This window comes from Panthera uncia (genome assembly GCF_023721935.1).
Source record: "Panthera uncia isolate 11264 chromosome C1 unlocalized genomic scaffold, Puncia_PCG_1.0 HiC_scaffold_4, whole genome shotgun sequence".
NCBI lineage: Eukaryota > Metazoa > Chordata > Mammalia > Carnivora > Felidae > Panthera > Panthera uncia.
Window position 1 is genome coordinate 70700284 of NW_026057585.1, and position 13461 is coordinate 70713744.

General features: G+C 57.6%; 1 protein-coding gene across 1 annotated transcript in view; it reads left to right on the plus strand.

Moving 5' to 3' along the window:
- The first annotated feature begins 423 nt into the window (after positions 1-423).
- The window catches only part of SLC6A9 (solute carrier family 6 member 9), a 31760-nt gene continuing 18722 nt past the window's right edge, over positions 424-13461 (plus strand). The window contains exons 1-2 of the mRNA XM_049617296.1: positions 424-637; positions 6085-6201. Coding sequence (XP_049473253.1) covers positions 6172-6201 — 30 coding nt within the window. The 5' untranslated portion in view covers positions 424-637; positions 6085-6171. The remainder of the gene's footprint in view (positions 638-6084; positions 6202-13461) is intronic.

The window sequence follows — 13461 nt, forward strand, 5'->3', positions numbered from 1 at the left end:
CACAGTCCCTAGGGGCACCGTTCCAAAGGGAATGGAATTTGCTCTGATTTCTCCCTGGGGGCAACGCAGGCGCAGAAGACCAGGGGCCTGGAGGGCCAACTCCAGCTCCAGCCCCCCAAAGTGCCCCAGGCCTTCTGGCTTCATTCCAGTCTAGCCAAAGGGGGCAAAGACATCTGCTTCCTCCAAGGGCCCCAGCTGGAGGGCAGCAAGACAAGGGCGGAGAAGGGGGCTCCTTTGTGGAGCCCACTCCCAGGGGTTCCTGGGGATCAATCATCTGAAAGCTGGAGAGACTTGTAATTTTATTCCCTGGGAGGAGGAGCCTGAGAAGTCGGCCAGTGGGGTGGGGATGAAACGGGGGATGGGGGGGGGAGCGGCCAGGGGAGCTGTTCAGGGAGGGGAGGGACTTGGCTAGGTCTCGCAAGCCTTCTCCACTCCAAACTTTCACCAAACTCTTGGCCCCCGCCTCCCCGAAACCAAAACACAACAAGCCCAGGAGGAGCCGCGAGCGGCGCGGCAGGGCGGGCGGACTCGCGGCGGTACTGAGCCTCGGGAGGCTGATGCAACTTTCCCTTTAAGAAAGCCACCTGGGCGCACCGCGGTGCGGACCCAGCACGCCTGGGCCGGGGGCTGCAGCATGGTAAGGGGGCTTGGGGAAGGGGGCGCTGCGGCCCGCGCCTCTGTCCGTCCTGCCGTCGGTCTGGGTTTGGTATCTCCGTGGGGCTAAGCCCCAGGACCAGCGAGCGTGAGTGTGTGTGTGTGTGTGTGTGTGTGTGTGTGAGATCGCGCTTGCATGCGGGCATCCGTGGTTAAGAGTGTGGGTGCACGCACGGGGATGTCTGTCTCGCCGCAAAGATCGGGGGTAGGTGCGCGCGTCTGGGTGTCACCGCTGTCGCCAAGGAGCTGAGGCGGGCGAGAACGGGGGGGGGGGGCGCTCCCGAAGGGGGGGCGCTGCGTGCCGACGCCGGCTTGGTCGGGGGCGGCGGGCGCAGAGCCGTGCGGGTAGCGCCGGAACCAGAACGTGTCACGGTCCGTCTGGAGCGCCAGTGGGTCTGCGCGCCGGGGGCCTTCGGCGGCCGGGAACCGGCGGGCCGGGTCTGCGCCCCGCGTGCGGGCTGCCGCTCCATCTCCTCGAACTGCTGGCCGGCCTGGCTGCCTATCTGGTTCCTCCAGCCGGCCTGCCTCCCTATCTGCCCACCCACCCACCGGCCGGGTTAGGGTTCCCGCGCACCCGCGGGTCCCGGGAAGCCGCGCCAGGGGGTCCCGACGCCCTCGGGATCTTTGTCCGCGGCTCCTGGCCGCGGCTTTGGGAAGGCACTACGGCCTTGGAGTTATTTTGGGGCTGCTACTCCGGGGAAAATCCGCGCCCTCCCTACCCCAACCTTCATTCCGGGTGCGTGTGGGGCGGGCCCGGGCGGCCACAGGTGAGGGCAGGGGCCTAGGAGCCGGGGGCGCCCACCCTCAGCCGGTGCCCCGCACCCCGTAGCCACCGCGGGGCTGTGGAAGGCGGCGGGGACGGGGCGGGACGGGAAGGGGGGCTAGCCAGGAGGGCCGGGAGGGGCCGGAGCCGGCCTGGGGGCGGGGCAAGGGGGCGGGGACCTCGGCGCCCCGGTACTTTTCCACCGCTGGGGCCGGGGGCGGGGCCGCCGCCTCCACACCAGCTGAGAGGCCCACACGTGGCGGCTGATGTAACACCGCCCCCCAACACCTCGCACCAGGATTGAATCGGACGCACCCCGCTTCGAGGAATCGGGGTGCTACGGAAGGTGCCGCAGCTCCAAAGGCGACCGCGCCCCTGCCTGCCGGCCCGGGGCCTCCTCGCTGTCTGCTGGCTGCTTCTTAAAGGAGCCGCGCCCCCTTTCGGGCCTGCTCTCCGTAGACCACGCCCCCTCCCTGGTCACTCTTAAAGGAGCCGCGTCCACAGCTCTCTGACAGCTCCAGCACAAAGCTTGGGTCTATTTCTTTGCTGAAACAAGCTTGATGCTTGGGCTGCTAGAAAATAAAGGTTGGGGTGGAGGGGGCGTGAGGAATGGAAAAGGAAAGAAGGACCGGAGAAGTCCAAAGTGAGGGAGCATCAGAAGGTTTGAGAATAGTGGGTGAGGGAACTGTGGAAGGGACCAATGGGCGGCACTGAGCATGCCCAAGTGTTTCCAAGGACCGCAGAGAAAACGCCCCCTTACTCGGCCTACACTGCGAGACTGCCGCGGTACCTGCTCTGTGCCCAGCCCTGGGGACACAGGAGAAGCACACCTTTGCCCTGGAAGATCTCTCCAGCTCATGGGGAGCCAGATTTGGACCTAGTAACCGTGCCTCAACACTGCATGTGACGAGCGTGTTAATTAGATGTACACAGCGTGCTTTGGGAGTACAGTGAAAAGGTGACTGCACCTGGAGGAGGAAGGAAGGCTTCTTGAACATAATGCTATTGAGACAGGTTTGAAGATGGGTAGGATATATACAGATGGAAATGGGGACAAGGATGCTTGAGGAAGACAGAGCCCCCTGAACAAACATGGAGACAAGAACCTTTGGGAAATGCTGAATAGTCCCACATGGCGGCAGGTGGCTGCATGCAGCCAACCTGGGCTCTAGGCAAAGCTAGAAGCCCTCCCTGGCTCCCACAGCCCCATCCACTTCCTCCATCACAGTGAACAGAGGTTATGCTTCCTCCTCCATCTTTCTCCTAAACTACAAGGTCCTTGAAGGCAGGGAAAGAGCCTGTCACCTTTCCATTCCCAGAGAGGACTCCCCAGCTGGCTCAGATGCACCTTTAGAATTGATTGACAGACAGCTTTAGCCCTGTTTGGGGAGAAGGAAATACTGAGCAGTGAGACCGTAAAGATAACCGGGTCCTGTGACTGCCCTCTTACCATCCACAGCTCACTGGCAACTCACACCCAGCTCACCCTCTGCCCACTCTAAACCTGCAGGGCCCCAGCACTCCTGTCCCTGGGCCTGACACTGGCTTCTTCCTGTTGCACCAGCAGAAATCAGCGACCCCCTCCTTGTCCCTCACCTCCTGTCCAATTCATCACCAAGTCCTACCAATGTTACCTTCTATATTTTCCCAGATCTGTGCACCTTTCCCTACCCCATCACCACTTTCCTAGTCCAAGCCCCCTCATACCTGGCCTGGCTGCTTCCTGACTGTCTTCTCTTCCACTAACCCCTCTCTCCAGTCCTTTCCCCACACTGTATCTAGGGCGATGTTTTCAAAATGCACATTCCACCGATTGCCCCTGCCAGGTGCAACTCTGCCTCAAAGCCTTTGATCACTGACATTGCTCTTGGGATAAACACCAAAATCCAGGCCCCAAAGTCCCTGACCCTGCTTATCTGTCCACCTTTATCTTTGGCCACTTTCTCCCTGGCTATCTGAGTCCCAGCCTCAGGGTCTTTGCACGTATTATTTCATTTGCTTGACTCTCTCTTCCTTTTCTCTTCCTCACTATCGCCACTTTACCTAAATAAGTTCCTCTGAAATAAGTTCCTTAAACATAAACATCACTTCCTCAGGAGAGCCCTCTGTGACTCTCAGCCGAGGCCAGGTCCCCCTGCTGTAGACTCTCATAGAAGGATCTTTCTCCTCCACACCCTTTATCTCAGTGTGTGATTGCATTTGAGTCACAAGTTTCCCTCTTTCCCCCTAGCTTGTAAGATGCAGGAAGGCAGAGACCAATGAGTTCTTGCTGCCCAGCGCAGGTCGGGCCCAGAGCAAGCCTGAAATAAATATTTGTGGAATAAATGAATTGAATTGTGGCCAGCCTTAAACGCCTGCTAAACAATCTAGGCCATATCCTGTTGGCTGTGGAGAACGATGGGAGGGAATCAAGGCTTTAGGGCTTTGGGAAGATTAATGGACGGGAGGGGAGGAAAATGTGGAGGACTTGTAGTAGAATCCAAAATTAAGCAGAGACTTCAGAACTTAACAAAGGAAGTATCACCAGACCCATCTTCCAGACTGAGAAAACTGAGGCTCAGAGAAGTTTAAGTAACTTGCTCAAAGTCACACACATGCTGAATGACAGAACCAGAATTCTAGCCCAGTTCTACCAGGTCTCAGTGCCCAAGCTCTTCATCACATGCTAAGCTAACTGCTTGCCAGTGATGGTCCATAAGCGGCAATGCTTCACACCCAACTCATTCTCCTGGAGACCAGCGCCAAGCAGTCTTTTCGTCACCGATCTCTAAACACTGTGAGCACAGGGACCGTATTTGCAGTCAGTGCTTGGGGATAACCTGAGTGAGAATGCTCTGTAGCCTCAGTTCCCGGGCAGAGTGTCCTCAGTTTACTTACCTCACCAGGGGCCATACTAATTACCTGCCCATGAGGTGGCTCTTAATTATGCCATCGGCTATTTTTACTATCATTATTATTACTGTCATTATTATTCGTTGGCTGAAGAGGGACGGCTTTGGCGAAGTCAGACCTAGAGTTTACGGCATGCGGTGAGTGAAGAAGACAAGGGTATGAGCTTCTAAGGGAGCATGCCCCTCCTTCTCCTCACAGCCCCCAGAAGGCCAGAGCCATGAGCAGCAGCCTCTTTAGGAGGACACTTTGAGAGGCAGAGAGAACAGCCTGGGTTACTGACAAAAGGGAGATGGTTACAAGTCACAACTGCACCTGCCCCTGCCTCGGGGAGAGGGCTGTATAGGACACTGAGTGGCCAGGGCAAGGTCCTAAGGAAGCCAGTGCTTGGTTTTCACAGGCAAGGAATTTCTTCCTCATCTCTTCTGGCCTTTGAAAAACTTCCTGGGCCTGTAGGAGAGAGGTGGCCCTTGACAGGTGGCTGTGGGTGGGGCTGAGTGGCACAGAACGGCCTTTGGAGTAGAGCCTGCTCCCCGGGAGGGTAAAGAAGGGGCCAGAAGCTGAGCCCAGTCCCTCCTGAGACCCGACCCTATAGAGGTTGAACCTCCTTGTCCACCTGACCCAGGGTTTTCTTCCCATGAGAGAATTCTTTGAGGCTCCCTAAAGGTTGATTCCTCTCCTGAGGTCTGTCAAAAACTACCTCCTATTCCATCTGTGTTTGACATTAAACCTGTATACACCGGCACAGCCGTGTGGCCACTCCTTCCATTGGTCTGCCGCCTCCTCCAGCTTGTCAGCCCCACATTGCCTGTCAGATGTTTCCTACAAGGTCTCTGGCTGAGCTGGACCGTCACCCCAGTACGTCAGCCTTACCCATCGCCCTTCAATTCAGTTCAACCAAGACTTGCTGCAAGCGAGCACTGGGCTGGGTGCTGACACAGGAGGTAAATGAAACACAGACCCAACCCTCGGGGGAATTCACAGACTCATGGTTGACGGACATAAGCAAATAAGTCTAATATGAGTTGATAAGGACACTAGTAGAAATATGCTTAAAAAAGAAAGGGTGAAGCAATTTGTTCACTCTCGTTGGGGAAGGTGCCAGGGAAGGTTACAGAGAAGTGACATTTAAGCATGGATTTGCAGTATTTTCCCGGGTGAGCAGGAGGGAAGATGTTGCAGGCAGAGGACAGCCTGAGCGAGGGCAGGGAGATGTGCCTGCCCGTGGTGTGTTTGGTGTTTGCAGAGCTTATGGTCCAGGTTGGTGACATGGCAACATGCCCAGCTGCCCCAGAGCCCAAGCTGAGTGGCACCAGGAGGAGGGAGGAGTCTCCTGGCTGTCTGGCTGGGGTGAGGTTGGGGAGTTGTGTGCTGACTCCCCTTCAGGAGAAAGGTTGAAGCCATTCACATAGACGATGAAGGAATTGGACTCTGTCCCAGTTCTGTGTTCATTTTTTTATCTTTTATAGAATTGGGCATCTGGAGAGTTAAAAATAGACCTTTGCCCATTGGGACGGGAAGCGTGGAGACCAAGGGATCCAGGGGAAGGGCTGGAAGAAGGGCTAGGAAGGAGCAGATCCAGGGTCATCCAGAAAGAAACGAGGCGGGAAATGGCCTGGCAGAGGGTGGGCCAGCCTGGGAGCGAAGTGAGGGCCTGCCAGCTGGTGGTCTGGGCCCTGCTCTACCTGTCCTGGAGAACCCTGAGGGCCACCCCGTCCCGTGTCCTGCGCTCCCCTTCCTGGGCCAGGTTCCCACCCCACTCTCTGCTCTCTCCACAGCTCTTGAGGTCTGTGGTCTGAAAGGTGCTGGAGGCAGAGCCTGTGAGTGGGGTCCAGGACTCCAGAGCCCCCCAACCTGCTGCTGCCATGGTAGGAAAAGGTGCCAAAGGGATGCTGGTAAGTACAGGGACCAGACTGCAGGGAGGAAGGGGGTGCGTCGTGAGCACCGCCCCCTCTGGGACCTTCTGCCAGCTGCTTGCTATGACAGGAGGGCCTAGGAGGCTTCTTGGGGCCCTGAGTCTGGCACTGCTAAGGCTCCTGAGTACTGGGGCTATCTCAGGCCCCAAGCAGGCAACCCCTTACCCAACGAGTTAGATGGTGGTGGGGCTCTGAGCCTGTAATAGGGCAGATTCTGCCACAGAGCCCACAAAGGCATGTCAGGAGGCAGGGGCACACTCCCAGTCCTCATCACCAGAGATGCTCTGGAGAGCCTGCAGTCTGTCCTGGGCTGGGAGGACAGCGGGACACCCAGGACCGTCACATGGTTGGCTCCCCGGCACCCCACCCCAACCCTGTGCTCTGCCTGCCTCAGGGAATGTCCAGTATGAGCCGATCAAGGGGTCTTCAGACCCGGTCTGGCTTTTCTCTACTTCCCTGGTTCCTTCTCACTCTGAAAAGTAACAAAGAGTGTTTCATTTTGAATCCTCTTCTGAGGCCTCGGAAAATTTCCCTCTCCCCCTTCCCCAAGCCGTGCCCCCCTTCCTTTGCCCACTGCCTCAGAGCACAGGAGAGGAGGTAGTGAGATGCCTCGAGAAGCAGAGGGGCAAGGGCAGGACCTGGTCAGGGCTTGAAGGAGGCAGACTCATTGATGGATGGAGCAGGTTGGCACTGGAAGCAGGAAGTGGGGAAAGGATGTCAGATCCTATCCCAAGAGCAGTGGTTGGATTTCTTCTCTTGGGATCTTGCCTCGGGGACAGGCTAGACTGGGCAGCTGTCAGGGGAGGAAGCCAGTGATGAGTACAGCCCCTTCCCTTGGCACCTCTCTTGCCCGCATCAATTCCTTCTGTTGCTTTTCTCGTTCTGTTAAGAACTGATTGACCTAGGGTCTCTGCCAAGCTCCCCCCACCCCCTAAATAGGCTGTGTCTCTCATCAAAGATTTTTGGGACTCAGAGTACCTGGTCCAAAGGAATGGTCTGGGAGAAGGAGATGGGTGGTTTTTCCCCAAGGTAAGGACCCTCTATCTTGCCCTGTTCTGAGCTTCTAGCATTCAGCCCCTCAGACCTGCTCTGGCCTGACTCCTACCTGGTTGGAACAAGTCTGAATGAACTGGGCACGTGAAGGTATTCCTGAGCCAACCTGAACTCTGGGTGCTCAGAAATGGGCAGAAAGGGAAGCCTTATGACCTGAACACTTGCTAGAAATGGATGCTGTGACAGGACCAAAAATGGTCTCCCTTTCCCAGAGAAGTCTTGGAATTGCCACGGGCCTGTTGTACATAGGACATGGGGTGTGGCTCTGTCCCATCCTACATGGAGGCTCTGAGCCCCACGAAACCTAAGAAGCCCTCTGAGTATTCCCTGGCTGCTCTTCCTTCTCTGGAGTGACCCTGAAAGGACTGTGGCAGGCAGGCATCGGGACCCATGTGGGCCACATAGGGAGCATGAATCACAATGTCCCATAATCCCTGCCAGGAGCTGAGCTTCCCGGACTCTGGGCTCTGCCTGCCGGGCAAGCATGTCTGTGGAAGGGAGCGCTGCCTTGGGACGCCGTTCCCAGCCCCAGGATGTGCCTAAAGATAGCCGGGGCTTAGTTTCCTCCATGCCCTCTGCCCTTTGGCTTCTGCCCGCCACTGCTGCGTTTTGAGGCCCGTAACATCTGTCCCCTGGGCTCCACCCCCACCCCCACCACCACAGTGGTTGCTAGAGATTCTGTGCCTGCCTCTTTTTCAGTTCTGCTGATGACCTTGGGCTACTCTATTCTCTGGCCCCAGTTTGGAACTGGAGCCACCTCCTCCATTCAGTGCTCGTCTCTAGGATACAGGCTCTGAGGAGCGCCATCCCTCCTGGCTAACCTAGGCAGCTGAGCCAGGGCTTTATTAGGTGCCTGCGGTCCCCTAAAGGCAAATAGCTAAGGACGGTCCTTTCAGACGTCCCCTTCTCTGGATGCCATGGTAGGGCAGAAGAGAGGGCATTGAGGACCACGCATGGGAGCCGCTTGGACAGTCCCAGCCCCGTGACTTCTTTTACCACTTGTGCTCTGGTATGCAGGGAGCAGGTAGCTAGTCCCTGCCATGGGCTCCTCACTTCTATCTGCTTTGCCTCATGTCTGGGTGTGAGGACATGGGTCCCCTCGGCTCCCTTCAGTCAGCAGATACCCTGTGTCATCCTTGGCGCTCCTGCCCCGCTCTTCATGTGGCAGGTGCTCTGTGGAGAAGCAAGCCCCTTCGCAGCACGTGCCCAGGCCCACATGCCTGCTGCACGTGTCCCTCCCCCGACTCCCAGCCCAGATGGTCTCTGCCAGGCCAGCTCAGCTGCCTCCCTCACGCCTCAGCAGCTCCTAGGACGGGGCCGTGCGAGAACCCAGCTGGCCAGGGTGCCTCCAAGCCTGGGAGCAGCTGGGATGCTTGGGGGCACCGGGGGGTGGATGGGGTGATACTTCCATGGAGACCTAGTGCCTCTGTACACATGTGGGGTGGAGCTGCCTGAGGCTCAGAGGACGGGGAGCTAGAGGAGAGGAGCCCAGGACAGGAGAGCCCCCCACACACATGGCCTCACACCAAGGTCACAAGCTGAGCTGATTCAGTCCCCTTCCCTCTGCCCACTGCCCACTAACACAGAGTCTTGGGCAACAGAGGACTTGGTGAGCCTCGCTGGCCTCTCCCCATGTCTTGGAGCACACTGGTTGCTTCTGCCGCCGGGAAACCTTGTGATGAATAAGAACAGAGTCACCTGGGCTAGGGCCCCGGGTGCCAGAACATCTAAATCATCCCAGAAGGCTTTGCAAGCACCGCTGGCCACCCGGGCTGCCCCGCCCTGACCTGTTCTGTTCCTCTCTGATATGAGGGTTTGTGCCCCTCTTATCTGCACCATCCATTGCAGGGCCAGGCACACAGCGGGTGCTCCCCCGGCCCAAGGCCTGGCATGTGGCACGTGCTCAACTCGTACAGGCTTGGCACACGCTGGGCACTCCCTCAGTATAGAGCCTGTCACACATTGGGCGCCATCTATCACAGTGCCAGGCGCACAGCAGGTGCTCCCCCATCTCAAGGCCGGGCATTCACTGGGTCCTCACCTGGCACAGAATTTGGCACACGAAGGATATGCTCATCTAGTGCGGAACATAGCACACGACAGGGGCTCACCGGCACCGGGCTGACACAAAGCGGGTGCTCTCTTAACACAGACCTGACACACTGTGTTCTCTTTTGGCCTCAGACGTTGTGCATAGTGGGCACTCTGCTAATAGGTCCTGGCACATGGAGTGCTTTCCAAACACTGGTCCTGGCATACGGTGGCTGCTTTGCTAGCATAGGGTTTGGCCCATAGTAGGTATTCTCCTAGCTCAGGGACTAGCACATAGTAGTGGGCACTCTCCTTATACGAGGCCTAACACAGAGGAGGGGCTCTCTTAGCTGGGACAATGACCCAGATGGTCACTGGTCTCTGAGCAATGACCCAGATGATCAACCAGGTGATTAGAGATGTGCAACGACACATACCCAGTGAACTGGACGATATCTAGATCCAGGAGAAAAGGTCCAACAGTCCTCAGGCCTCCTCTCTGGACCTGAGACCCTACCCTCCCTTCCCCTTGGTCTCCTTCCTCTCCACCTCCAGCTTCCCTGGAGCACACCTGCTCAGTCCTGTGCCCTCACCTCCCCTCACGCAGCTTCCCTGCAGCCCTCCCCCCACTCAGGCTTAGCTCAGCGGGACCTTCCCCCTGGAGTCACAGGGCACAACAAAGCAACTAGATTGCTCGCCCCTCTGGAGGCATGCCCACTCTTATTAAGAAAAGTCAGAGGCGGGGGCTGGGGGAGTCGGCCTCCCAAAGTGGGGCTGGAGCAGCTGGATCCCACTAATGAGGCCTCATTACGGCCAGGGCCCAGCTGGGCTGCTGCCGCCTCCTGTCCCCATGGCCAGAGCCAGAGAAAGCTGTCCAGCCAGGGCTGCCTGTTCTGGGCAGCCTGCCCAGGCCAGGGCAGCCGGAGCCCAGAGCCCACCCTGGGTGGAAGTGAGCATTTGGGCATCATGGGTGACTGGGTCTTCCTGAAGCCAGTGGCCCAGCCAGCGCCTTGGCCCACAGTCTGCGCCCGCAGGAAGTCAGCAGAGCGTGTCTGGGGACCTGGCTGCGTGAGGCTGGCCCAGTGAGAGGCTGAGTCGGTGGGGTCTCAGGCCATTCTTAGGGGACTTGCTTGAGCCGAGGCTGGTCTCCACCTCCCCCACCAAGATGTACGTAATAATATGTCTACATCAAGGCATTTGCGGGCGGTGGAGGGGAGATTAAATGAATTAATATATATAAAGTGTTGAGGACAGTGGCTCATAGTAAGCGCTGAATATGTACCATCTCTTACTATTATTGCTAATACTCACTAGATTCGATGATGGGTGGACATTATCCCTATTGCAGAGATGAGGAAACTAAGACTAGACATGTTAATGACTTGCCTAAGGCTGTATATGGTGAGAAACTGGCAGCGCGGCGGTTTGAACCAGACCTATCTGACTCTAAAGCCTGCGCCCTTTAAAAAAAAAAAAAAAATCCATCCTGCCATGTTCCCTTTGGTGTCACCACACTTACCAAACTAACAGAAAAGCTGGCTGTTCTTTACATTAGAATCCATGCATGCTTCCATTTGGTGGATGCTTACCAAGATCCTTCCTTCTGCCAACCTATCAATTTCCGAGGACAGGTGCACCTTCCCGGGACCAGAATACTCATGCCCGCCTTCCTGACTGCTGGTTTGTGGTATCTCAGCATCAGCTGGAGACTGACTAGCGAGTGTGGCCCCAGAGAAGTGGGACTGGATGGGTCTGAGTGACCTCTCGCCCCGGTTACGGTGACACCTGCTGGTCTGTACCCAGCCCACACAGCACATACTCCCAGAGCAATGTCTGGGGTTCTGGGCAGTGCCGTGCAAATCTTCAAGGATTCTGTTGCGTGGCTCCGCCTTTGTCTGAACTCTGTGGTGACCACTCTCTTGACTAGCGCCAACTTTCTTAGGGCAAGTGACAGTGCAGGCCCGAGCTTTCTTGCATGGTCACTCACATTCTCAATCATCTTGGCTGGTTGAGAGTCTCTAACTCTTGTGGGGGAACAGCTCCAGGGCCCAACACCCCCCCAGCCCACACCACTCTATGAAGTCTAAGCTGCTTTGGTAGTGCCTGTGGACGATGCCCCCTTCTTCCTGCCCTTTAACGTGTCTAGTGCCCAATGACACCCAACCACCCTACCAGGAGCCCACCAAGTGCCAGGACTGGGAGCTCAGAAGCGTCTAGGCCCTGAGGCCGCTCACTGTCTTCCGCGCTCGCTCTGCCTCACTCTGTGGTTGTGAGTATGTGAGTGTATGTTTTGTTCCAATAACTTGCTGGGAACAAGGGGAAAACACAACAAACCCCATGCCTCACTCTAGCTCTGGAGCACCCGCGCCGGGCTGCATGGGGACTGGCCGGAGGGGGAGGGCCAGCGGAGGGGGTAGGCAGAGCTTGGGGAGGAGATGAGGTGAAAGTAATTGACGCTGCCCAGCCGGCAGTGAGAGAGGCAGGGGATGCGTCAGTGTCGCCTAGAGCTGGCAGAGGTGTGAATGAGCAGCGGAGACACGCGCACTCCGCTCTGAGTGCTCATCCTGGGATGGCCTCGGCTCGTGGACCTGTGGCCCCCTCCTCCCCAGAACAGGTCAGTCACCTCCCAGAGGTTGAGCCCCCTCCGTGGAGCCAGGCGGTCTGGGAGGCTGGGCTGGGGGTGGGGAGAGGGGCTGAGTGGTCTGTGCCAGGGAGGGGCAGGCACAGCCAGCCAGCGAGACAGACACCGGCAAAAGTGACCCAGAAAGTTGCAACTGTGCAAAGGAGTGCAGGAAGAGTTAGCTATGTGGTGGGGGCATGGGGGAGGAGAGTGGGGGTGTGAGGGCTCCCCCAGCCCAAGGACCTGCTGAGAATCTGCTCTGTGTATCAAAGCTGCATTGTCCTAGCTCCCGGGGAGACGGGCCGGAGGTGCCCAGGAATTGTACTAATCAATACAGCCCCATTGTCCGTGCCACGGCAGTTACTCCTATGGGGAGAGTGAGTGAGGGGGCAGGGGACGTGGTACATGGACTCAGCAGTGAGGGTGGGGGAAGAGGATGGGATGGGAGGCTCAGCTGGGAGGCAAGAGACCCCAGAGAACGTTCACAGTGTCCACGGCAAGCGCCTGGGTGGGCATCAGTGTGGCCTCATCCCTAGAAGCTGGGGATGGGCAACGATGTCAGGGGCAGTGGGGCTGATGGCAGCGAGGGTTTGGGGACGGAGAAAGCCATCCTCCCCACCCTGTAGAGCATCCTGACTTGACCTTCAGAAGGCCAGAGAAGGAATGTCCTCTGGGGAGACATGGGTTGGGTTTGGGAGAAGCTTTATGCAGGGCTGCCCTCAAACCTGAGAACTGCCAGAGTCACAAACCAAAGCTACTTCCCAGAGTGCCAGCCTGCTGCCAACCGACTGGGGTAGAGGCTGCCCACAGCTGCTGCAGTGTGAGACAGGGCTGCTGGGCTTCTCCAGGGCAGGGGCAGGGCCCACCCAGTATTCCCCTTCGCTGCTCCCCAGGGCCTGGAGCAAAGCCTGGCGTGCCTGGGGGTGCATCTCCTGTCTGCTCTAAACAATGTCGGCAGGTCTGTCTCCACCAATGAGGGCTCTGGACAAAACAGCACAGGGCATGCCTTTGGTTCTCTCACCTGCTTGAAGGCTTGGACTCCTAACAGGTGCCCAGAGCTTGCTCTCAAGTTTTCCTTGGGGCAGGAGTCACAAACAGCCCCTGGGTACTGCTCGGGACTAGGGTGGATTTTCCCATGGTCCCGCTTCTTCACCTCTGGCCCCGGATTCTTTCCCATATCTGGATAAGCCAGGCAAGATGAAGGGTGCTACCTAAGGGCCAGCCTGGCTCCTGGATTGATGGGAGATAACTTGGGGGGGGGGCAAGAATCTAGGGGGGCAAGGAGGTCGTGAGGTCTTCTAAGGCAGCCACAGTTTACTGTAATGGCTATTCTGCCTGAATTCCCTGCTGGGGCTCAGAGAAAGTTGCCAGTGATCTGGATTTGGCTCAAGGTCAGTCTGGGATGTGGGGTCTTGTCTGTCCTCCTCCATAAAGTTTGTCTTGGATGGGACTTCATCCCATGAGCAAACCCTGGGGCTGCAGAGTCCTGAACAAGAGGCCTGCTGGATCCCAGCGGGGCCCGCCCAGCCAGGGCA